Here is a 22,187-nt window from a genome sequence, read left to right as displayed (position 1 = left end):
GGCAGGGAAATAAAGAAAAAAAAAACGGGATGGAAGGAGAAAAAGAACTTCCGCCCGAACAGGGACTTGAACCCTGGACCCTCAGATTAAAAGTCTGATGCTCTACCGACTGAGCTATCCGGGCTCTGGGAAAAGAGTTACCAGACCGCTGTTATCAGCGTGCCCCGGCACGGAGGGAGCGCCGTGCGGCGGGCTATGGAGGGGGGGCTCGCACCGGGCCGGGGGAGGCACCGGGGGGGCTTGTACAGGGCCAGGGAGGAGGCGCAACCCGATACCGGATGGGTGGAGGGAGGCGCAGGAGGGCGTGCGGCTCGGTACCCTATGGAGCGGCTCCGGCGTGGCGGGCTGGCACCGCACTGGGCACGGGGGGGTTCGCACCGGGAAGGGGGCACCGCGGGGACACGTGCTCCGTCCCACAGCTCGGTCCTCCACCGCGGGGGGGCGGGCTCGCACCCCGCGTGGAGATCCCGTCCTCTCTAGGAACAACTTCCGGGGCACTCTATGGTGTGGCCCCGCCGCGCCGGGCGCCCCCCGGAAGCGCCAGTGCAGCCATGTTGCCTGCGAGGGGAAGTGGCGGCCCGGAGTCCCGCTAAGATGGTGGAGAGGAGCCCTCGGGGGGTGTAGGGGTCCCCCCCGCACCCCTCCCCCCGGCCCCGGGCTGCGGGGCGACCTGTGGCCCATGGAGCAGCTATAAGGTGAGCCCGCCGCGGGAGCGCGGGGCGCAGCGCCCGCAGGCCCGGCCGGGGGGAGCGGGAGGGCGGCGGGGGGGCCAAGAGCGGCGTCGGTGGGCGATCCCGGGGGGGTCCCGGGGGAGCGGGAGCCTCGCAGCGCGCTCCCGACACCGGGGGGGGCTGTGCGTGTGCTGTGCAGCCGGGGGAACATTGCTCTGTCTGACCTGGAAAGCATTTCTGCCCGAAAATTGGCTTCGTGGGCAGGAAAAAAAGCGTCAAACCCGAGTTCGGAGCGTTGCGGTGTGACTGGAGAAATGGTGTTTAGTAGCGCCCCGTTCACTGGGTGTGCTGGAGATGCCGCCAGGGCTCTGTCTCCGGGATGTGCGGCGAGAGCTGTGCCGCTGCCGTTCGGAAACAGAATAACGCTTGAAGTTTGGAAGGGTATTTCCTGCTGAACACTGTTAAGAACATCTTACTGTTGTCTGGCAGCTCATGGTTTGCTCTTAGCTGATGCTTACACCATCTGTCCCAGTGCTAAAAGGAGACACCGCCAGCGTTTCTGCATTGTCGCATCTGTTCCAGAGCACGTTTTTTGCTCTCTGAGCTTTTGCACACATGTTGTTAATATCGTACTTAGCAGAGCAGCAACTTCCAACAGCGCAGCCCCTGGCAGCGTTTTGCCCTGTAGGCCCCCTTTAGGAAAGCTGGAGAAGGGCTTTTTACAAGGGCGTGTAGTGACAGGACAAGGGCCAATGGCTTTAAACTGAAAGAGGGGAGATTTAGATTAGATATAAGGAAGAAATTCTTCCCTCTGAGGATGATGAGGCACTGGCACAGGTTGCCCAGAGAAGCTGTGGCTGCCCCATCCCTGGAAGTGTTCAAGGCCAGGTTGGATGAGGCTTTGAGCAACCTGGTGTAGTGGAGGGTGTCCCTGCCCATGGCACGGGGGTTGGAACTGGATGGTCTTTGAGGTCCCTTCCAACCCAAACCATTCTATGATTCTGTTTTATGATTCTGTGGTCATCTGCAGCACTGAAAACTTTGGCAGCGTTTAGAGTAAAAGTTTCAGAGAAGTGTGACATGATCTGACTGCAGCAGGGAGCTGACTGGGGCTGGTTGTTGCCATGTGCAACCAGGTTTTAACCATAAACCCTGCCATGCTTTTCCAGGGCAAAACGCTGCCAGGGGCTGTGCAGTTTAGCTGTTGGAAGTCACTGCTCTGCTGAGTGCAATATTAAGAACAGGGAAGTATTTTCAGGGAGAGATTAATAACTCAAAGATCAGCTGTGTAATATTTCACACATTAAGCTGATGGACTTCCAAAGATGATCTCTATTTTCTAGGCTGGTCGCTTCTGGCACATCCTGTCTGGGATAGTGCAGAATTTAGCACAGTGATACTCATTGGGTTAAAAGAACTGAAATAAACCTAAAACTATTCAAGACTTAAATTTGACAGAAGCAGAGTTTAATAGATACCAATTATGAACTTTTAGAGAAAGCAAGTGAGATTGAAAGGGCACTGAAATATGAGCACAGTGCTGTTACAAGAACTTGGACTTATTTCTGCTCTGGGATTTGCTCATTTAATGCTCTCCAGCAGCTCCAAGTTACTTCACTGCCAGCGTGGGTGGCCCTGCTCGTGCCAGGTAGGGCAGGTGCCAAGCACCACCCTGCATTACACCCATTGCTAGGACACCGCGCTGGAGATGTGCTGCTCAAAAAGGGTTAAAATTCATATCCCAGGCACCTGCTTCTTCAGAAGTGTGCTGTGGACTTTGTGTGGCACAGAGATGTGTAACAGGACTTCAGAGTCAACACCTGTGTATTTAGCAACTCTGTCAGGCACAGAACAAAAGCCCCTGGACATTCAGCAGTACAGAGACTCGTAAGTGAAACCACTGCTGAAGAGGTGGTTAAAATAAGGGCTTTTCTCATTTCTCACTGCTGGAAGAAAATAGGTGGTTATTGGTTTCAGTTTGACTCGTAAGTTCTAAAGTACTTGGCTCAACACTGAAGATGAAGACATTATAGCTGAGCTGCGTGCCAGGACAGTCAGCATGGCCACTTCCCCAGGTGAGGGCTGTGCAGTGCCCTGAAGCAGCTTGCTTTCAGGATCTAACTGCCTCTTACTCCATGGTTGAATGCGTTGGAATGGTGATAGTGATTTGACATTCCCTTAAGGAAGTGTTTGCTTAGTAGCAGCCCCCAGAAAAGCCTAATTTCATCTGTTAGAAGTAAATGGACACAAGAGTGGAGCTGCTGTGGGTCCAGTCACCAGCAAATACCATCAGCAGCTGCTGATTTAGGGAGGTTTGCAGAGCAATTTGCCAGTGTGCCTTTGTAAATGGAAATAAGTTTTGGTTTTCCTCCTACTTAGCATATTTTGCAATAAGAAGAGCATTGTGTAACATTTGTACTTGCTAACTGCTAACATTTATCAAAGGTTGGCTGATTTTGGTGCTTTATTGGCAGATCTTTGGGGGGCAGCACACAAGTCATGGCAGACCATGTCAGCAACAAAACTCACATCAGGTGAAATTCAGAATTAGAATTTTTTTGTATGAGAAGATCTGGATTTTACTCCAGAGCAGATGCCTAATAAAAGTCTTTAAAATCGGTGTTTGAGATAAATATTGAAAATAGCCCTGTGTTTTGTTGCCACTAGTGATGCCTTAAGGGACTTCTCCGTAGTAAAATTAGGCTTTCCTCTGGATGCTTTTCCTAGAAGAGGATATTTTTGCTGATTGAATGCCAAGTCAACATCAAAACAACAAATTGAAGCACTTAACTAAGCACAGGACAGCAAAAATTGAAGTAGTTGTCTATAAACCGTGAAATTTGTTAAATCATGTAATCCACAGCCCAGTTTGCTCCCTCCCTGCTGCTGCTTCCCAGTGAGAAGTCCCAGATAACCAGCCAACACTTGCACAGTCTCATGGAGTAAACCATGGACAAGGCAGCACTTGTTGAGAGGGGGCAGCAGAAGGACAACTTTGGTGATTCCTTGGCTGGCATCCCGCAGCTCTCCAGGGACATGTGTGAACTTGTTGGGAACACAGTGGTGGAACGTTTGGCCCAGAGGAAGGGGGAGGCAGTGTACAGCACTGAGCTGTAGGATGTTAAGGCATGGTTTGCAGGGAGGAGTGATGGTGTTTCTGTCACAAGCCAGCTGAGATAGGTGGGCAGAAGGACTTGAAAACTCACGAGGCTCACGCTGATAAGGACAAACCTAATTAACTCTGACTCAATCATCAGATTAGTGCTTGTTTAGAGCCTCCCCTCCAGGGCTGCGCTCTACTTGATGCTGTACAGGAGACTTGCAGGTTTGTTTTCAATAGAAATTGGGCTTTATTTGAAAGCAAGAAAAGGGATGATGCTAACTGAGGACAAGACTTAAATGTCAGACCTGAACCTACTGCTGAAGTGAGCTGTTAGAGCGTACAAATACACCCAACAATAGTGTCTGGTTTACAGCCCCTGCTGTGTTTTCACTTTGCACAGAAGGTAGAAACTGTATTATTTTCTTAAAAGGAGACTTGAAAACAAAAACTGAACTCGAATTAGAAGTTTAGCTTCAACTTTTCAGACTCTGCTGTCAAGAAAAGTCTGTACACGCTACCCTGGCACTCTCTTCTGGGTCTCTTAAGATCTTTTCTCTCAAGCCTTGCCTTCTGCAAGCATCGACAGCTGTGGTGTAGTGGGGATTTTGATCTCTTAAGAGAAGGAACTTTTACTCACAAAATGGACATGTGTACATGACCATATAAAGTGTTCAAGTGGAAAAAGTTGTTACTTCATGACTCCTTTGTGATTCATGGTTTCCTCCGAATCATTACTCTGGTTCAGTGTCATTTTCTTAGCTCCAAAGGTACAGAGGGGAACAGCAGTAAGATCACTGATGCTTCACTCAGTTGGCTGCAAATTAGACCCTTTCAGGGTTGTGGGGCGAAATATTTGGCATAAAATAGGTGGGAAAATAAGAGTTGCAGGGGGAAATTAAACGGGGGTTTAAACAAAGCTCCTCAGTTCTCTAGGAATTTCCACCATTTGCGTTTCTGCCCAGCCTGTGTGCACAGGGTGGTAGCATAAGTGGGATTTTCTGTCTTGGCAGGACTGGGACTGGTGGCTGCCTCTGTAAATCTTGTGAGTATCTGCAGCCTAGACGTGTTTTAGAGCTTGCGTGCTTGGGAAGGCAGCGTTCAATAGCATCAAGGTTAATTTCTAAAGGAAGTTATTGTTACTAAGTAGCCAACTTGCTAAAAATACAATTGATCTGTAAAGACTGGAGGCAAGGCACTGACTTGCCTGCCCTTTTCTAATAAAGCCAGTGATGAAACAGTTACAGTGATTTTTAGTTGGCTCTCTTAGCCCAGGGGTGGCAGAGCCGTTTCCCAGGAATGCAGGGCGGGGAGGAAACCCACCGCTTTGTCTGCTTTTCGCACCAACTCAAGCTCTTATCGGAAGCTGATGTATTTAGTGACTCCCTTTCCTGAGCTGGAGGCAGGAGCGGTTTTTGAAAGAGCGACTCAGAGCCCAGAGCATCAGCAGGACCGGGAGTGCAGCCAGGCAGGACGGAGCCCCTGGGGATGCTCCACTGAGCGCCCTCCCCAGCTGCTGAGCACCCTCCCCAGCTGCTCTCCTGCTCGAGGACCCGCAGGCTCTTCCTGGCAGGAGCAAAAGGGCCACCTGGGAAACTGAGGCAGCAGCTGGCCCATCCTAGTGATACTCCTTGTAGCAGGGAAGGTCAAGGTTGGTAAGTTGCTCTGCAGCTAATACAAGGTACAGCTCAGCTTGGAAAGGATCCTGTGGGCAGTTGGTGTTGCAACGTGCTTGGCATTGTCAAGTAGAAATCTTAGTTAAAATTTAAGACTCTGGTAATGTAGAGGTGGGTTTAGCTGGTTTAATTCGCTTATTTTGAGTTACTGCCGAGATCTGGTCACTATCAATGTTATTTACCAAACTTGAATATTTGATATGGTTTAATCAGGCTTGCCTAAATATTTAGAGATATGCTTGATCTTCGGGTATGATTTTTTTCTGATTTTGCCTTACTTGAGAAATTTAATGCTATAAGAACTATCAGAAGCCTCTAAGAAAGTAATTGTTAGTCCTTTCTAATAGATGGGGCGGGGGGGCAGGATAGGGATTGAATGGTTACCAGTGGTCAGTGGCTTGAGTTGGTGTTAAAACTTAGATTTGAACAACTTGGATTAAGGTCCCTTCCAACTCAAACCATTCTATGATTCTGTGATTTTTTTTTTTTTGTCATTACTGAGGTTTCTGTGCTGCCTGCTAGATAAATGTTCAGCCTGTTTTATCTACATCTCCAAAATGTTTAGTTACATTCCTCAGGCATAAATCTGGTTATTTTGCTAGTATTTACTTTTTAACATAGCTAAACATAGTGGCTCACATTCTTTTTAACTGATGTAGTAATAAAATTCTTTCGGTATATCCAGAAAATTCTGTGGCAGACAATTTAGGTACTGCTTTGAAATTTTTTTGCTTCATATTTTCAAATCTAATTTAAACTACTGCCTGAGTTGAAAGGTGGCACTTGTTGCACGTCCCGCACAGAAGAAGCTTTCCCAAAGTTGCATCTACATAGGCAAATCCAGGAGCCAGTCTTCACTTTTTAGTTCATCTCCTGCTCTAGCCCAAAGTGTGCCAAAGTGGCAGTTTGTTTCAGTACTGCCTGCACAAGCAGAACCAGACTCACACTGAAGTAGGGATTTTGTTGTAATTAGCTCCAGGGACACACAGCAGTTTTACAGGTAAATTGGTTTAAACTTTAGTGCTGAGACCAAGAGGTCAAGACTTAAGTTCTTTCTCCAGCAGGTTCAAGTTACTCTCTCAGGGGCTAGCTAATTTACACTTTCCTTTCTCTTTAAATATAAAGAAGTTTTCAAACCTGTTGTGTGGGGTAGGTGAAACTGGCTGGTACTGTGCACATGAGTCATTAGGGATCATTCTGCATATGAAGCTGTGCTCTTTGGGTGGATTCGGAAACTGATAGGGCTTGACAAATTCAAATAGCTGCAGGACTTCCCCTTTTGTTCCTTTCCAGGAAAGGATCAGTTCACCTGCTCACTCAGTACTACTGTTAAAGCTGTTAATTTATAGCCTGCATCTACTCATTTGGGATGAAGGCTGCCGCAGCTTTAGCGGGTTTTCAGCTCTTGGAAGAGTTGGTGGGGAATGTGCTAATCATTGCCATCAGCACTGACTACTTCTTTTGGGGAGCTGGGGGGGTGGGTGTGCTGTCTTGTGAAGGTTTCCATTGTGGTTGATTGTGACTCAGCTTCTCTTTCCCCCTGTCTCTGACTCAAGGATATCACCATGTTAGGAGTTTGCCAGCAGCGCGATGGAGACTGGCAGTTCCCTTGAGCTAGCAGGTCCCCAAGTTCCTCCCCATGCTGTGCCACTCCTAGAGATGGCCAGAGTCAAAGCATCCTCAGTGCCCCAGCAGATCTGTCCCAGTTGTTCTCACAGGGCTGTTTGCCAGGCACTGGGCAGCTGGCTGCAGCTCGGGTAGGACAAAGCAGATCAGTTTGGACAGGGCGGGCGAAGGGGCACGGTCACATTAGCGTTACACAGCAGCCGTTTAGGATGTCCATGCAGGGCTAATTTTAAACACTGGTTTCCTGAAACTTCTAAGAAGTGGAAGTGGTTAAACTCAAGACCAGGTTTCTCAACTTAACTGGTACTTAACACTTCTCATTTATAGGTTTGTGCTGTAAACAGCTAATTACTGCCACAATGACATCTTCAAGCTCTGCCCAGCATCCAGCAGCTGAGAATGCCTGCAGAATCGCACTGGGACAAGTTAACCAGGTAATCATCTCCCACTTATGTTCTCCTCCCTAAAGCAGTGATTTCTTCCATCAAATCAAAGCTCCCTTGAGTACATCTAAGTAAGAAGATTTTAGCCTGATGGAGTAGGGCTTTTATCCTCAGGAGCTGTTTAGCTTGCACTATCAGATCAATGTTTTACGAATATTTTAGAGGAGAAGAAAGGGGAAAAGCAGTTGAAATAGGCCATACAATAAATTATATAATACATATTTTTGTGCTGGACTTGTACTTGAATGGAGTCTACCTAGGTAAGTACTGAACATGTAGTACTCCTGTTATCAACTATTCCTGAAGTGTCCCTGGAACAAGAGGTGGTTGTAGCTGTGAGCCAAGGCCAACATGGTAGTTGCATAGTTTGAGTATGGCTCAGTACCATGTTGACAGAGAAGAGAAAGTTGCTAACAGTAACAGTAGAAATCTGGTCTAAAAATCAGACAGGTTTCTCCAAGACAGGCATCCAACCTTCCAGAGTCAATTAATCGTAAAAAGCATCTCCACAATATGAGGGGATGTGGCAGGAGTAGAAATAAGCTGATGGGAAGTTGAGAGAGCCTCCTGTTCGAGGCTTAATGTAGAAGCTTTGAAGTGTAGCCAAGTCCTGTGCAGAGTTGATGTATATGCTTATTTATTCAACTCACTCTGCATGGAAAAAAAAAAGTAAATAGCCTCTGATATTAGTAGCAAAATATTGATTGTCAACACTCAGTGTCCTATGCAGTGTGGAACAAACACTTTCATTTTGGCTGTACTGCAGCAGCCAACAGCCCATTTTAAAATGATCAAGCTAACTAGGTTACTTCTTTAATCAGAAAGAGATGCATAAGAAATTACTTCAAAATGCATTTGAGAGTGGTCATTAGAGAAATGAATGAATGCAAACACATAATTTCATCGTATTAAAAAACATGTGCTGATACAAGCACTTATTTCAGTTGTGCTGAGCTTTTTCCTAGGGAAGAAGCTGTTCTTGAGGAAGAGCCTTGTGGCTGGACACGAGCTGTTCTGTTTGAGCTTGAAAGTGCATTTAACAAACATCATAATGAAAAAACGGGCAGAGCAGACACATTCACAGAGGAGATGAATCTTTTACAATATTAGAAAACAGTGGAACAAACACCTTGCCAAGATACTGATAGCTGAGTGACAAATTACATTTGAGACAAGCAACTGAAACCTGCTGCTTTCCTTACCTTGTGCAGGAAAATGGTGCTGCAGCTCAGACTGTCTCTGGAGGAGATGTTGCGGGGCTCTGCTCCTTGGAAAAGGAAGTGGAGATTGCAATTGCATTTATGTAGGCAGAAAGGAAGGGTGGGTGTGAGACAGAGTGAACCCACCTGACGTTGATAGGTGAAGGCCTTTACTAGTTGGCACAGATTACGTGCCTTGTCAAGGTGTAGGGGAAATGGCAGTGAACATTGTGTGCTGAGAATTGGACTTTCGGTCCTGTGACAGATCGAAATGTCGTGCTGTAGTAGCATCTGATAGACAAGGGGAGCAGAGGAAGAGATTCCATCTGGGAAACGTGCATTAGGAGACAGTATTGTACAAAATTGTATAGCATTCTGAGAACGGTGGGGGCTTTCTGACGTTTTTGGGGAACACAAGGCATCAGATCATGCGGTGGCACTCTCCTAGGAATTGTTAAAATTCTTGTGGAGTAGATGAAGTAGGAACGTAGGGGAAGTAGCTATTTAAAACTTGCTGCTGTTTTATATAGCATCACCTGTCTCATCTGCTGCTGAAAGCTGCTTGGGCGTGTGGGTGAAACCTAAAGGGGTTGTGGAGCAGTTGCATCTTTCCCAGAGTGCTTTATATTTTATATAACAAAGATTTTGGTTGATGAGTGAGATCCACAGAAAATACAGGTTCTGTGACTTGGTGTTAATTAACCATGCCTTGTGTTTAATGGAGTCTTATGATTACGTGCCTGTGCATGGATCCTAATAAATACATCCTCCCTGAGGTCTGCACGGAGCAGACCCCGTTTGTTCCCTGCACTAATTGGGAAAATTCAGGCGTGCTGGATGCACCATCATTGCTCCTGAGTACATGACTCAGTACATTTGCTTAGTCACTGCCTGGGACTCCATCCCGAGGGGCTGAGTTTCCAGTCTTCTCTCCCAGGATGAATGACATCAAAGTTAATGGGACGTTGTGGGTGATTAAAGCCTTTAGAAAATTCCTTTGCTTTTTTTTCAGTCTTGCACTCGAGTCAGAATGATCGTGCTGATTTTCAGTCCTTCTAACTTCTTTTTCAGCGGTTGTCCATGCAGATTACTAGTAAAAAAGAATACCTGAGGCAGGCAGTGTTTCCTCACAACCTCCAGCTCATACCACGGTGGTCAGCTCTGTGCTTGGTGCCCCGGTCTGGCACAGGTTGACTTGGGCAACTCGGGTTTGTTAGCTGTGACACGCAGGCACGCGTGCCAGGGCGACGTGCCTTGTCTCGGTAGGGCACTGCTTTGTGTTGTTCAAACAAAACCCTCTGCTTTGTGTTTTAGGTGCGACCCAAACTGCCGCTTCTGAAGATTCTGCAGGCTGCAGGTGCCCAAGGTGAAACCTTCACGCTGAAGGAGGTGGGCTCAGTTTCTAGGCGCTGAAACCGTGCCAGTCCCTGGTTGGTGGGGAGATGGCTCTTTGTGGGGAAGAGATGGGACTGGTGATTAATTGGTACTTCAAAGCCCTGTCTGCAAATCAGGGATACCTTACCCATAGGGCTGTTGTGATTTGGTTGGTCAGAAATTGTATTGAGATCCCCAGGAGGAATTGGAATAGCCGTGTGAAGTATTACATAGAATTATTTATCCTGGAAAATCCGAAACCTCTTTAGAGAAAGGAGACATGAGATAGCCATGTTCCTGAGAGCATGTAGGAGATTCTGTTCAGCTGTCTTGCTCTCTGCTCAGGGCATGAAAGCCTTAAAAATTGAATTCTAGTTGATATTTTTCTTTAACTTTCCTTTGAAATGGCTTGTCAGCTAAACCTAAGAGACCCTGTGCATTCATTTATTTTAAGATTAAAATGCAATATGTGTACGAGATTAAAAAAATGACACTGACTGTGATTTACAAGAGTATCCTGTCTGCAAAGAATTAAATGCAGTGGTTTTTCATTATGAATGTGTCAAATATTCCTGCAGAGCCCTGTGACTTATTTTAAACACTTATGCATTTAAATAACTTATTTAGCTTCTAAAAATTTTTGCAAAAACAAATTGAATGGTTTAAATGGGGGGAGCTGAGTATTAAATGCAGGTTACTTGTATAGATTAACATTTTACCACAGTTAAGTCAGTTTTTTCTGCAGTGAGTTGCTGTTAGCAACTTTTTGGTGACACTATCATTCAGGAGGGTCACTTAGGTGGGTAATGGGGGGTGGAACCTGCCTATATTGTGCTTAATGCACTTTGCTTTCTCTTCTTGTACTCTGGATTCCTCACTATAGCTGGCAGTGTCTGCTGGCTCTCGGAAGATGTTTCCTCTCCATCCTGCTTTGTGGTGCTAACACACTTATTTTTCCATCTTGCAAACCTGAGGGAGGTTTGGTGGTTTGATTTCAACTGCAGATGTGGCTAATGGTATGTTATGTATCCACAGGTCATGCATTACCTAGGACAGTATATAATGGTGAGGCAGCTATATGACAAAAGACAGCAGCACATGGTCTATTGTGGAGGAGATCAGCTAGGAGAACTGCTGGGGCTGGAGAGCTTCTCTGTAAAAGATCCAAGGTAGGAAAAAGTGACCTTTAATGTAAGTTGTATTGTAGAGGTTGCAGAGACAGGAGACTCTTGGTGTCACTGTTACTGTTCACTGTTGCATAAAGCTCCGTGAATACCAAGTGTCCTGCTCGGTGGCTCATTGGTAATGAATGTGACAAGTTGAGTTGAGCCAATTCTGTATGGTCCAAGCAGTGAGCTGCTCGAGGTGACATCTTTTCCCCCTTTTATTTCTGCATCTTCTCAGGCACTTGATCTCACACTTAAGCGAAAATCTGTATCCTTCAGCGAAGTTCTGAGCTAGACTTCTCTGTAGCAAGCATTTAGATGTGGCAAAAAAAACCACCACTGCATTTTTCAGCGTGTCTCTGGATAATAAAAGAGAATTTTTGTCCCTGGTTTAAAAGGGTAATGCTTTTTTGTTTTTTTGAGTGTACTCAACTGTTGCCTTCTTTCCCACAGCCCAGTCTATGACATGTTGAAACGGAACCTGACTTCTGCTGCAATGGCAGGTAGGTTTGTCACAGTATGGGCAAGTATATTCAATATAGTGTTGATGTAACCTGGGTAAGTAATGATATTCAGAAAAGAGAAATGTTTCTGAAGCTGGAATTCCTAACGAAGGTTTTGACAAGACAATCTTTGAGTATGTGTCTTTTGTGTGTGTCTACCACCAGTAGCTGTGATATGAAATCAGTTAGCTGTTTGAGTCACGTGGCTGCCTATAACCAGTGTCCAAACCTCGGAGCAGCAGACACACTATCTGGAAGCACACGGACAGAGCTAAATGCTGTGGATGTACTAATGAAAATGACTGAAGTATCCCATCCAAATAATAATTTCTCAGTCTTTTCTCAGTTTCATGGCATGCTGCGACTTCTCGCTCTCACCTTATTTTATACTTGAAACTGACTGTAAGATTACTGGAAACCCAGCCTAGTTCTGCAAGCCAAAGAGGTCTGGACTTTAATCAAACACTTGAACCTTTAAAGGTCATTACTACTTTCCCAGCTCATAAGAGAAATCAAATCTATCTACATGAAAAGTTCTTCAGTCACAAATTAAAATTTATTCTTAAATTAATCTCAGCTGATGGCTTCCTTGCAGACAGTTTCTGTCGTATGGCTGGTAGTCTTCATTTGAAAAAGAATTTCTGATAAAACTGCAAGCGTGCACATCATGAGGGAGCTGCACCGGGAGGGTTGTGCAGTCTTGTGCCATACTTCCTGGGGTCTCTAAGCAGATAATATGGACTTAGTTCTTCATAAGGGCTTAGTCTATTTTTGCACACGTTCATAAAAGCTTGTGCAAATTTAGAAACTGTTTGAGAAAACATGGCCTTAAACTGCTTGGTCCTCTGCTTTGGGCCATATATCGTTGCCTCTGAGGTCCCCTTCCTTTCTCTGTTTATATAGAAGAATCTTCCTAAGCAGACTCTTGTCTAAACACGTTACCTCCAGAATAACCGTGTGAGTGCTGCTTCCCTCGCTGGTGATGCCCTGGCTTCTTCCTTATAGGCAGTGTATGTTGAGAGCAAAGGATCCCAGCGAAACACTCTTTCCTCTGCTGCCCTGTCCCCTTCTGCTTGGTGCGTGCATGTGGCTGTGTGTGTGTGCCTGGGTGTGCCTGTATGGTCCAGTCATGGTGTAACTATTTTTAAACCTGCCAAAGGAAGCACTGTTCCTTTAGGGAGATGATCGCTGAGTTATACCACCGTGTCTGCATGTGTATGTGTGTGACTATAAAGCGAAACAAGCTTGGCAGACCAGACCTTTGACAAATAAATAGGCAGAATGACTCTAGGTCTTGTTTTCCCTTTGTCACAACGTAGGAATAACTGGACGTGCCGTAGGGCTTAAAGAGGTCTTCATGTTTCCTAATAGCTGCACGTATTCATTACCCAAATCAGTGCTTATCAGCATACTGCTTTGCAGATTATCTCAGCCACTTCTTTTAAGTACACTTGCAGAGAGAAAAGTGACTGCAGTACATCCTGATAATAAAGACTAAGCTCTTGCATAAGACTCTCCATCAGATGGTGGCCTTACTTGGCTGGCTTTCGCTCCAAGCGTGACTGACATGAGGTGTATTTAGGAATACCTCACTTTAAGGACGTTTGGTATAGTATATGTTGGCTTCAAAAAAGGAAGCCTTCCAGTAAGTGGAGTGTCGTTTCACACAGTGTTTAAGGCTAGTTTGTATTATTTATAAATGTTTGAAGGCTAAGTCTTCACCTTTTCTAATGCTCCTGCAGAGCCAAAGCAAGTACGGATGAGCCAATTGGCTTCTGTTTTCCTTCAGGTATTAAATAGTCAGCAACTGCAGGAGCTGTAGGGTGATGGAAAGGAAGAAAGGAAAGCTGAACTAATGCATGGAGGGCAAAGAATATGGGGTAGAGCCATGTCATTTTGTGGTCCTGTGTTTTGGCCCATTTTATGGACCACTTTGTGGTCCACTTTTCTGCCTATAGCAGCAGTTTTCAGTGTCTTCATATCAGTGCTGTGATTCATGATGTGAATCAGACTGTTCGTGTCTGCCTGGCATTCAGCAGGGAATTTCTCTGCTAAATTGAAAGGGGAGCAAGCAGGAGCCATCCTTGCATCTTTTGTTCTCTAGCAAGTCATTCTGTTCAAAGGGTAGACTTCCTAAGTGCTGCTCGCCTATTATCTAGAAAGATTTCTGTTAATGTGATTGTTCTTGCTCTTTAGGTTGGCCTTTTAATTAACTCTTGGGGCCAGCATTATCATCTGGATTAAATGGTGTTCTGGATGTATACACAGCTAGCCAGGAAAGTGCTTGCTGTGCATGGAATTTTCCCTTCTTTAGTCTGGTCATTATTCTTCATGCCCACACCCTTTAAGAAAGGTGTTTTTCCTGTCTCAGCCTAAGCTGAAAGAGATGGTGCCTTCAGGTATTTTTAAAAATCTTACTCTTCTCTGTTCACTTTCTTCAGCATGGATCTGATCCAGCCTTGAAGTGAGAATCCTCACCCTCTGCCATTGCTCTTGGGTTTCTGCCTCCATGCAGACTTCTTGTGTAAAAGACCTAAAACTTGCAATAGCAGTATAGCCTGTAGGAAAAAGAATAGTTTTTCACGTTGGGAAGAAGGTTCTTACGTGCTGTGAGGTTTCATCAGCCCTCCTCTTTGAGGAGGCAGAGACTCTGTATTCCATAGGCTAACGCCTCCATACGTACCTCGCGAAGCTTAGGGAATACTGCAGTGATGCCTCTAGGAAATGGCCAGCTTTATAAGGAAGAAAAGGGCTCTGTTTCTCTTAAAGGGTTACTTAGAGGTCTGCCAAGCCTGGCTCGTTGGTTGCTTGCTGAAGACCCTCTGTGTTGTGAGAATGGTTATTACCAGGGAAGGTTTTTTCTTTTGTTTTACCTGCCATCTAGATGCTGCACAGAATCTCGCAAAGGAACAGAGCGTCGATAAGCCAAGCCAAGACCAGCTGAAGGTAAACCCACTGCCTGGTGGTTTCTTTTGTTGTACAGAGTGCCCCTTCTCTGTACCTGTGCATGGTGGACTACCAGAACTTTGTGCTGCTTGGCTGCCAGGTCCTCACCTTCCTGAAAAGTTCTTGGAGTCCACAGAGCAGGGACAGAGTGACCCTTCTCTGTTCTCTTCACAACAGAGTACCAGTCTCTGAGCGCGTTTCTCTGGGGTGTAGCACTTCTAGTCCTCAGTTCCTCCAGCGTGCTCTGTATTTTCTTGTCTTTCTCCCTTCTCTCCCATCCCCTCTCCGAGTAGGAATTGCCACATAATTAAGCTTTCTAAAATGTGTGAACAAGTTTTGTGTTTAGTAGGATTGTTTTCAGAAGCTTTCAGGCAGAATCTGAAACCTAGGAAAAATCTTTGCATATTTACACTTGTTTCCAGGTATATTTTGGGATTAAGGTCGTCTGATCTGGGAAGTGTCTGTTCACATCCAGGGCCAGAGGGTCACAAAAATCACAGTATTACTGCATTAAAGATGGTGCCTTTTGGACTTTTACCAATCTTAAGGTTTTTCCTAGGTTGCAAGTATATTGTTTGTGCTGATTAAAGATGCATTAGCCTTCTTAAAGGGTTAATAGTGTGTAGTTTTTGTTCAGAAGCTTTTACTTCTCTTCATAACTTCTTGGCCTTTTGCTGCAGCTGGTGACTCGGAATGGAAGTGCTACATCCCCTTGTCCCTATAAGCTCTGATGAACTAACATCTGTTTTTTCCTTCCTTCATGCAGTTTAGCCATCAAGAAGGTTCTGACACTGGCATCGTGGAGGGTGAAAGCAATGCTTCTGCTTTGTCTACCTCAGAGCAAAAATGTGACAATTATGAAGGTGAGTCCCAGCTTTTCCGCAGTACCACAATATGTACAAGCTCTTCTGCTCCTTCCCAGTGTGACACGTTGAGCTCTACATCAGCAAAATGCTGGAGGAGGGTGTTGGGAGACTAGTAAAAACCTGTTGTGGAATATAATCTTTAAAAGCATCATTTTATGGTAAAGATTGAGAGAACTGCAAATGTTTGTCAAAGGTATTTTATGATAGAGGTGTTTTCTAGTGTGAATATTTGGTCTCATAAATAAACAAACATTTTGAATAAAATGGCAGGTTAAGCCCCAAAAGCACATCTATCACTAAACAATGCCGTGAAAAATCTTACAGACCTTGCTGAAGGGTATTTTAAATGCTGAAATTATACTTGTGTCTGTTTATCTTCCCAAGGGACTCTCTCCACCGATTACATAGAACACAGCCTGAGCCGTCTGCAGTCATTACCTGCAAACCAATCAGGGAACTGAATAACAATGGATTTTTTTTCCTATCCAGCTTAAGTGTAATACAGCTCCGTCATATTTAGACATTTCCTTTGTTTTAACATCTGGGGATTTCTTGCTGGTTCAGTCATTTGGATTTCTGATGTTATGGAAGTGATTTTCCTGTTCTTCTACTTTCTGTTCTCACGTCGTTCTCGTATCAAGGAACCTAATTTGTAAAACCAAATCTTCTTTGCAAGGATGGGTATTTCCAGAGCAAATGAGAGCAGAAGATATTTTTCTGGCTGCATGTACAAAGGAGGTAGAAACAGTCCTTGTCTGTGCCTTTGAAACTCTTGGCACTGGAGAGAGAGAGATTCAAGGTTATCTGGAAATTCAGGCTGCTGAGTTTAAGCTCGTAAACTAAACACACAGGCTAAAAAGGAGGCTGAAGCATGGGGTTGTGGAGGATGGGTTCTTGCCTATTTTGAGCCTGGTTTTGGAACTCAGGAGCTCCCATCACTGGAAATTTGAACCAAACTCAAACCAGTTCTTTTCTGCGTCTTGAGTCACTCAAGAAACCTACTCAGTGTTGTCTTGGGTAGAGCTCTGCAAGAATTGTTCATGTTTCTGTATTGAGTCTTAAGTGAGGTAAAGCTGAAGAGAACCTGTATGGTTGTAGAGACTGGGAACGCTGGGATGCTTCTCTGACCTCTGATGGCTGTGCAGTGACCATGTTGCCAGGTTCACGTGGCTAGATACTCGAGTACAGATGTGCAGCAGATCTGACATCCCAGCGCACTCACACGAACCCCAAAGCTCTTAGCAGTAACTGGCTGTGAGGAGCAAGAAAGATTTCTAAAATCGGATGGGGCCAATTTTTTCTCTGCTAGTCTCTTCAATAATGTAGGTGTGGCATGACTTAGATTCTACTTGGCTCTTACAGACAAAGACTTAATAGAAAACCTCTCTAAAAGCAAGAAGCCTAAACTGGACCTAGTGTTTGAGGAATGGGATGTAGCTGGTCTTCCATGGTGGTTTTTAGGCAACCTCAGAAGCAATTACAAGTCCAGAAGTAATGGATCAACAGATATTCAGACTAACCAGGTGTGTAGACATTTTAAATAGGTGCACTGTATTCTTTTCCTCTCCTCTTTTGGGTTCCAAGTAAATAAAATATTCTTCTTTCTTTCCCCTTCCCACTCCAGGATTTTCAGCCTCTCCCTTGTGTGTTCCTGTCCCTGCCTTTCACATCAGGTGGTTGGTTACCTTTAGTGTTCTTAAATAAACTAGGCACTCTCTGAAGGCTGTGTTCAGCCATCGGAGGTCCTTCTGCACTCCAGAGCATTGGTTGTATTCCAGGAGTTGCCCCTCTTCTGGGATAAAAGTTGTTACGCGGTGCACATGTCTGTAGCTTGGTGGCCAGCTGCTTCATGGCCAGCTAGCCAGGGGAAGAAGCATAGTGCTGCTTGCAGAAAGGGGTGTCTTTGTCAGAGTAATGAGCTGCCCCTTTCTCTCCCAGGGGTGGCTGGAGAAGCTGCCCAGGGCTCAGGAGGCTTTTAGTCAGGAAAAGGGGAAAGGCATTCGCTGTGGTGATGGCTGCAGTGCTGGTGCTGCCTGCTGCTAACCTGAGCTCTGAGTGGTCTCTTCTGGTTCTTCTCCAATAGGACATAGACACTGCCGTTGTTTCGGATACTACTGATGATTTGTGGTTCCTCAACGAATGCCCGTCAGATCAGAGCAGTGCTGTGGTCAAGGTGGAAACAGTTGACTGCGAGGAAGTGAAAGAAGGTGACAAAAAGGTACCTCTTCAAACAGCCACAGTGCGTGTGTTCCACAGGTTGGCCTTGTTTAATTGATCTCATGGAAGTGCAAAATCCTTTGCTTTTCATCTGCCTTTTGGTGCTGTGCTGATTTGGGAGGAGCCAGATCTATAACCATGCAGAGTTTGAACTGTGTTTAGAAAAGGCTGTCACCATTCTGTACGTGGGGTGATAGCTTTCCTGTGCAGTCAGTCTGCCTGGGTTTTGCTTTAAATGGGTGTATTTTCGAGGCACAAAATTCATTTAAAATTAATTCAAACTCTGGGAGCAGCTTTACTGTATTTCTAGCCAATATCTGCAAGACTAATAAATGAAAAGACTTGAAGAGGAAAATCTCAGTTTACTTTGTGTTAGTGTTCAGTGTAAGATAGGCTGGCCTGAGCCTGCTAGCTGAGGTGGTAATGAGGTTGGTCACAAGAGTAATTAATCAAAAGTGTGTTAAAAGAATCGAGTTAACAATTTCTTCCATGGAAATTAGTAGGACTGCTACTAATTCAGGTGCATATGTGTTGTTATTTGCAAGATTCTTGTGTGCATCAGAGAGAAGTATGAGTTGATCAAAAGAATATCGTCCAGCAATAGTTACTGACAACAGTGTGGAGGAGATACTGCACATAAAATGGCTTTTTGTTCATTTATAGAAAGGGCTTAATTATCATGGCAATTATGTTTAGTCATTTTAGTTTTGGGGTACAGTGCCAGGCACATCATAAATACAGATTATTGCACCTCTCTAACAACATTTCCCCTCTTTCCAGGTGACTGAGGATGCGTGTTTGCATGACTTTGAGGATTCTCAGTGCTTAAGTGATGACACGGATACAGAAGCTGCTTCTGAGGTAGGCATCCTGTAGGTCAGCGGTGCTTGCTTGGAGTCTGCTGCATCCTAGCTGTAGCTGGAAAAACTATGGCTACTGTGGCGTGTGGCAGGAGAAGCCGATTCTTGTATGGGTTTCAAAGGCCAAAAAAATCAAGCCAAAAAAGTTTTTTGTAATGTGTGTGGAGGAACATAGAGAAGTTGGCTTGACCTGGTTTGTTTTGGGTAGAGCTTTGTAAATTCTAAGCTGGATGGACATTGAGCACTGGCAGCCCATGAATGCTCTGACCCACCCAGTCCGAAGTGTCCCTCCTGGCCACAGAGCAGTCCTGGGACTTTGGTGATTTCGGCCACTTTTTGTGGCAATGTGAGAGAATTTATCCATGCCCTAGTAGAAGGGGATTTTGGCTAGGAGATTAGGGTCCTTGTTTCTACATTGTTTGTCCCTTTTGTGCAGGGTAGTGTAGTGTCAGCATGGACAGCCGCTGGCTTTTTGCTCGTGATTTAACTTGTCCCTTCCCACGCTCAGGAGATGAATGAAGGTTAGGCCCTCAGTTTCCAGAACGGTCAGGCTGTGTGAAGTTAGCATGAACAATACCCATGCATGTTTCAATAAGGTTAATACTGTATTGTCCTCTGAAAGGAAACATGGAGTATAGTCCTTGGCAGAGATTCGGAAATCCAAAGCAGGCATTTTGTAATCGCTGAAGTGCTCATACTCAAAAAAACCTTGTTAGTGGAAATTTCTGTGTCAGGATCAGGGTTCCACTGAGTCCTGGGTGTCCAGGCCAGCTCTGAAGCTGTCAGTTGTTTTGTGGTAGTCTCTGGGGTGAAAAAAGAATCCACTTCCCGTCTCACACCATTTTTCTGGGATACTTGTATGGCCTTTGTCAGGAGGAGAGCCTGCATGCCTCCTGTTGTGGTGTCTTTGCCCTTGCCGTGCCTCTCTAAGGACAGACCACAACTCTTTGCCCTGTTTAAATGAAAAAACAAGGTGGAAAGAGAGAATAAGCAGTAATTACTGGGTTGTCACCCCTCCCCACTACCCCATTCCTCTTCTGAAGTCCCTCATGATAGATACTGAGGGACATCGAATTTCTGTTCCTTCATCTGTCCTTTTTTTCTCCCAGTCCTGCAGGCTGCCTTTTGAGGTTTTGTTGTAAGTCAGCAAAAGTGTATCATAATACTCTTTGCAGCTGGTGGCACCAAAATTTTTTAGTGTCATTTTCTAGACTGCTGACTTGACAGATGAGGATGTCCCCGACATGGGGCAGCTGTATCGTAGCTCTGAACTTGGGCAGCTCTTGCCCTTGCTGTGTGGGGTAATCAAATAAGCTGCTATTAGTTGTGCAGATTCAACAGATGCTAAGTGATTAGTGAGTCTGGGAAATATATTCCTGACTGATTCCAGGAGCTCTACCCTAGAATTAAGAGTGAGATACTGAAAATCCGATAAACTGCACAGCATAAGAAAATTGCATTCTTCCAGAACAGTGAAGGCTAGAAGGCAGGCAGGAAGGAAGGAAGGAAGGACGGATATTTCCTGCTTAAGAAAAGATCTGTGTGTGTAGAATGCACAGGGGTAGTCAAATTCTCCTTAGGCTTTCTGAGGTGCTGATAATCAAACTAGCAATTGTGCATTCACAAGCTCATACATGGTAATAAATGTCCTTTTTTGATGAAGCTTCTTTACTGCTTTTGCTATGTAAAGGAAACGAGTCACATGCAAGAATACACTAACTTGCTGCTGGTTTTGTCTGCCTCGATCATTCCTCAGGACTGCTGGCAATGCACCAAATGCAAGAAATTTAACTCTCCAGGCAAACGGTACTGTTACCGCTGCTGGGCCTTACGGAAGGACTGGTACTCAGATTGTCCCAAACTGGCTCATTCTCTTTCTCTGTCCAACATTGATGCTATGCAAAACAAAAATGATGAAGGGATCGATGTCCCGGACTGCCGAAGGACTATTTCTGCTCCAGTTGGCCAAGCCAAAGACCTGTACATGGTAGAAAACAAATCACGTGTAGATCCCTGCAGCTCTATTGAGTCTTTGGATTTGGCACAAGAATGTGAAAGCCAGAAGTCTCTGTTGCATTTCACTGAACATAAAAAGGAGGAAGAAATACAGTCTTTAGAAAGTATAAAAAAATTACTGAACCCTTGCTTCTTATGTCATCACAGACCACGGGATGGGAATATTGTCCACGGAAGGACTGCTCACCTTGTGGCCTGTTTCAAGTGTGCAAAGATGCTGAAAAAAAAGAGATCACCTTGCCCAGTTTGCAGGAAGGAGATTGAGATGGTGATCAGGATCTTTATGGGGTAGTTGTGCCAGTTTCAGGCCTTCTCCACCAAAAGATAGCACACAGGTTTTCTTGCACTCACACAAACCCTAACTTCAGAACTCGGCCAGTGAATACCAAAGAGAATTAAGATCCGAATCTGACCAAGAACACTGAGGAATCCTCTGCATTAAATGAAGCAAAATCCACTCTGATGTCTTTTTAAATTAAAGCCCCTGGGAGCAGGCAGTGACCAGCACGTTGGTATCAATGCCCTAGCTTTGAAATTGTCTAAATTTTCTAATTTCAGCTCAGTGGTGTCACAAGGATTCTCTGTTCTGACAACTGGTCCTTGCAGAAAGCAAGTTTTGGAAAGAATTATAACTTTGGCTGTTGGAATGTTGTTCTCCAGTAAGTCAAACCCTGTGCAATGCCTTCTAAAGGGGAGTCTGCAGCTGAGATAGAGATATAGAAAAATATATATATATATATACGTGTGTGTGTGCAGGGGTGGGAAAGAGGGTGGGAAAGAGGGTGGGAGGGAAGGGTAGGCCAAGGTTTTTGCAATTTAGATAAGCCATTTCTCCAAGGATCAGTTCTCCTGAGAGCAGTGAGAAGTAAATAACCTGGTTTCTGAATTTTATTTTGGTTTGTTGAATGTAGGTTTGTTAGATAAGGTGAAAGTCCTCTTGCTCCCACACTTGAAACAAGTCCTCCCAAACTTCTAACTTCTCTCAGGTCATGTTTCAGATGAGAAGAATAGAATGTTATACTTTGCTTTGTTATTGGATCTTTTAATTTCTCTTGACTCTTTTTTTCATTTAAATACAGTTCTATGTCATCTTGCATAGCTTTGATGAAGCCTGCCCAACTTTAGCTCAGAATCTGGTCTGGGTTAAATTGTAACAGCTCTGTGCACGTTTTCGGATGTTCTTATAGCTCTGCGCTTACAGCACCATTGCAACTTCTACCTGCCTCTTCAGGCCAGTCTAGATAGAAGATGCTCACTTTAGAGTGAGATGTGGCTTTAAAGACAGGATGTGGGCCTTTGAGGGGAAAAAAAATAGTTCCTGTAAAGCACCAGTTGCAGCTGGTTAGTCTAGGGGCTGTGCTTGGTGTTAGGTTGTTTTTATTTTCTCTGCTGATTTTCTTTCCCTGTGATTTTACGCTTCAAATCTGTTTGCAGCATTCACCTTCAGAGCTCTGCATCGTTGCTCTGCTGGCTGTTAACACGCAGCTAGAACTTGCAGTTTAAAAAGTCTAACCCTTTTCTGAG

General features: G+C 45.0%; 1 protein-coding gene and 1 non-coding gene across 2 annotated transcripts; one reads left to right on the top strand and one right to left on the bottom strand.

The window, feature by feature from the left end:
• Positions 1–51: 51 nt before the first annotated feature.
• TRNAK-UUU (transfer RNA lysine (anticodon UUU)) lies at positions 52–124 on the bottom strand. The gene has a single exon. It is a non-coding gene; the product is annotated as a tRNA-Lys (tRNA).
• A 447-nt stretch (positions 125–571) lies between these two features.
• Positions 572–21,419, top strand: MDM4 (MDM4 regulator of p53). Its single transcript, XM_086627224.1, has 11 exons — positions 572–695; positions 7,401–7,507; positions 10,030–10,104; positions 11,125–11,258; positions 11,709–11,758; positions 14,643–14,704; positions 15,471–15,567; positions 16,933–17,093; positions 17,654–17,788; positions 18,568–18,648; positions 20,404–21,419. Exons 2-11 carry the CDS (start codon positions 7,433–7,435, stop codon positions 20,953–20,955), a joined length of 1,422 nt encoding a protein of 473 aa, XP_086483350.1. The 5' UTR covers positions 572–695; positions 7,401–7,432; the 3' UTR covers positions 20,956–21,419.
• Positions 21,420–22,187: the final 768 nt, after the last annotated feature.

This window comes from Tauraco erythrolophus, chromosome 27, assembly GCF_009769465.1.
Source record: "Tauraco erythrolophus isolate bTauEry1 chromosome 27, bTauEry1.pri, whole genome shotgun sequence".
In the NCBI taxonomy this organism is placed as follows: Eukaryota; Metazoa; Chordata; class Aves; order Musophagiformes; family Musophagidae; genus Tauraco; species Tauraco erythrolophus.
Note: the sequence above shows the minus strand (reverse complement) of the source record. Positions and strands in the feature narration are given on the sequence as shown.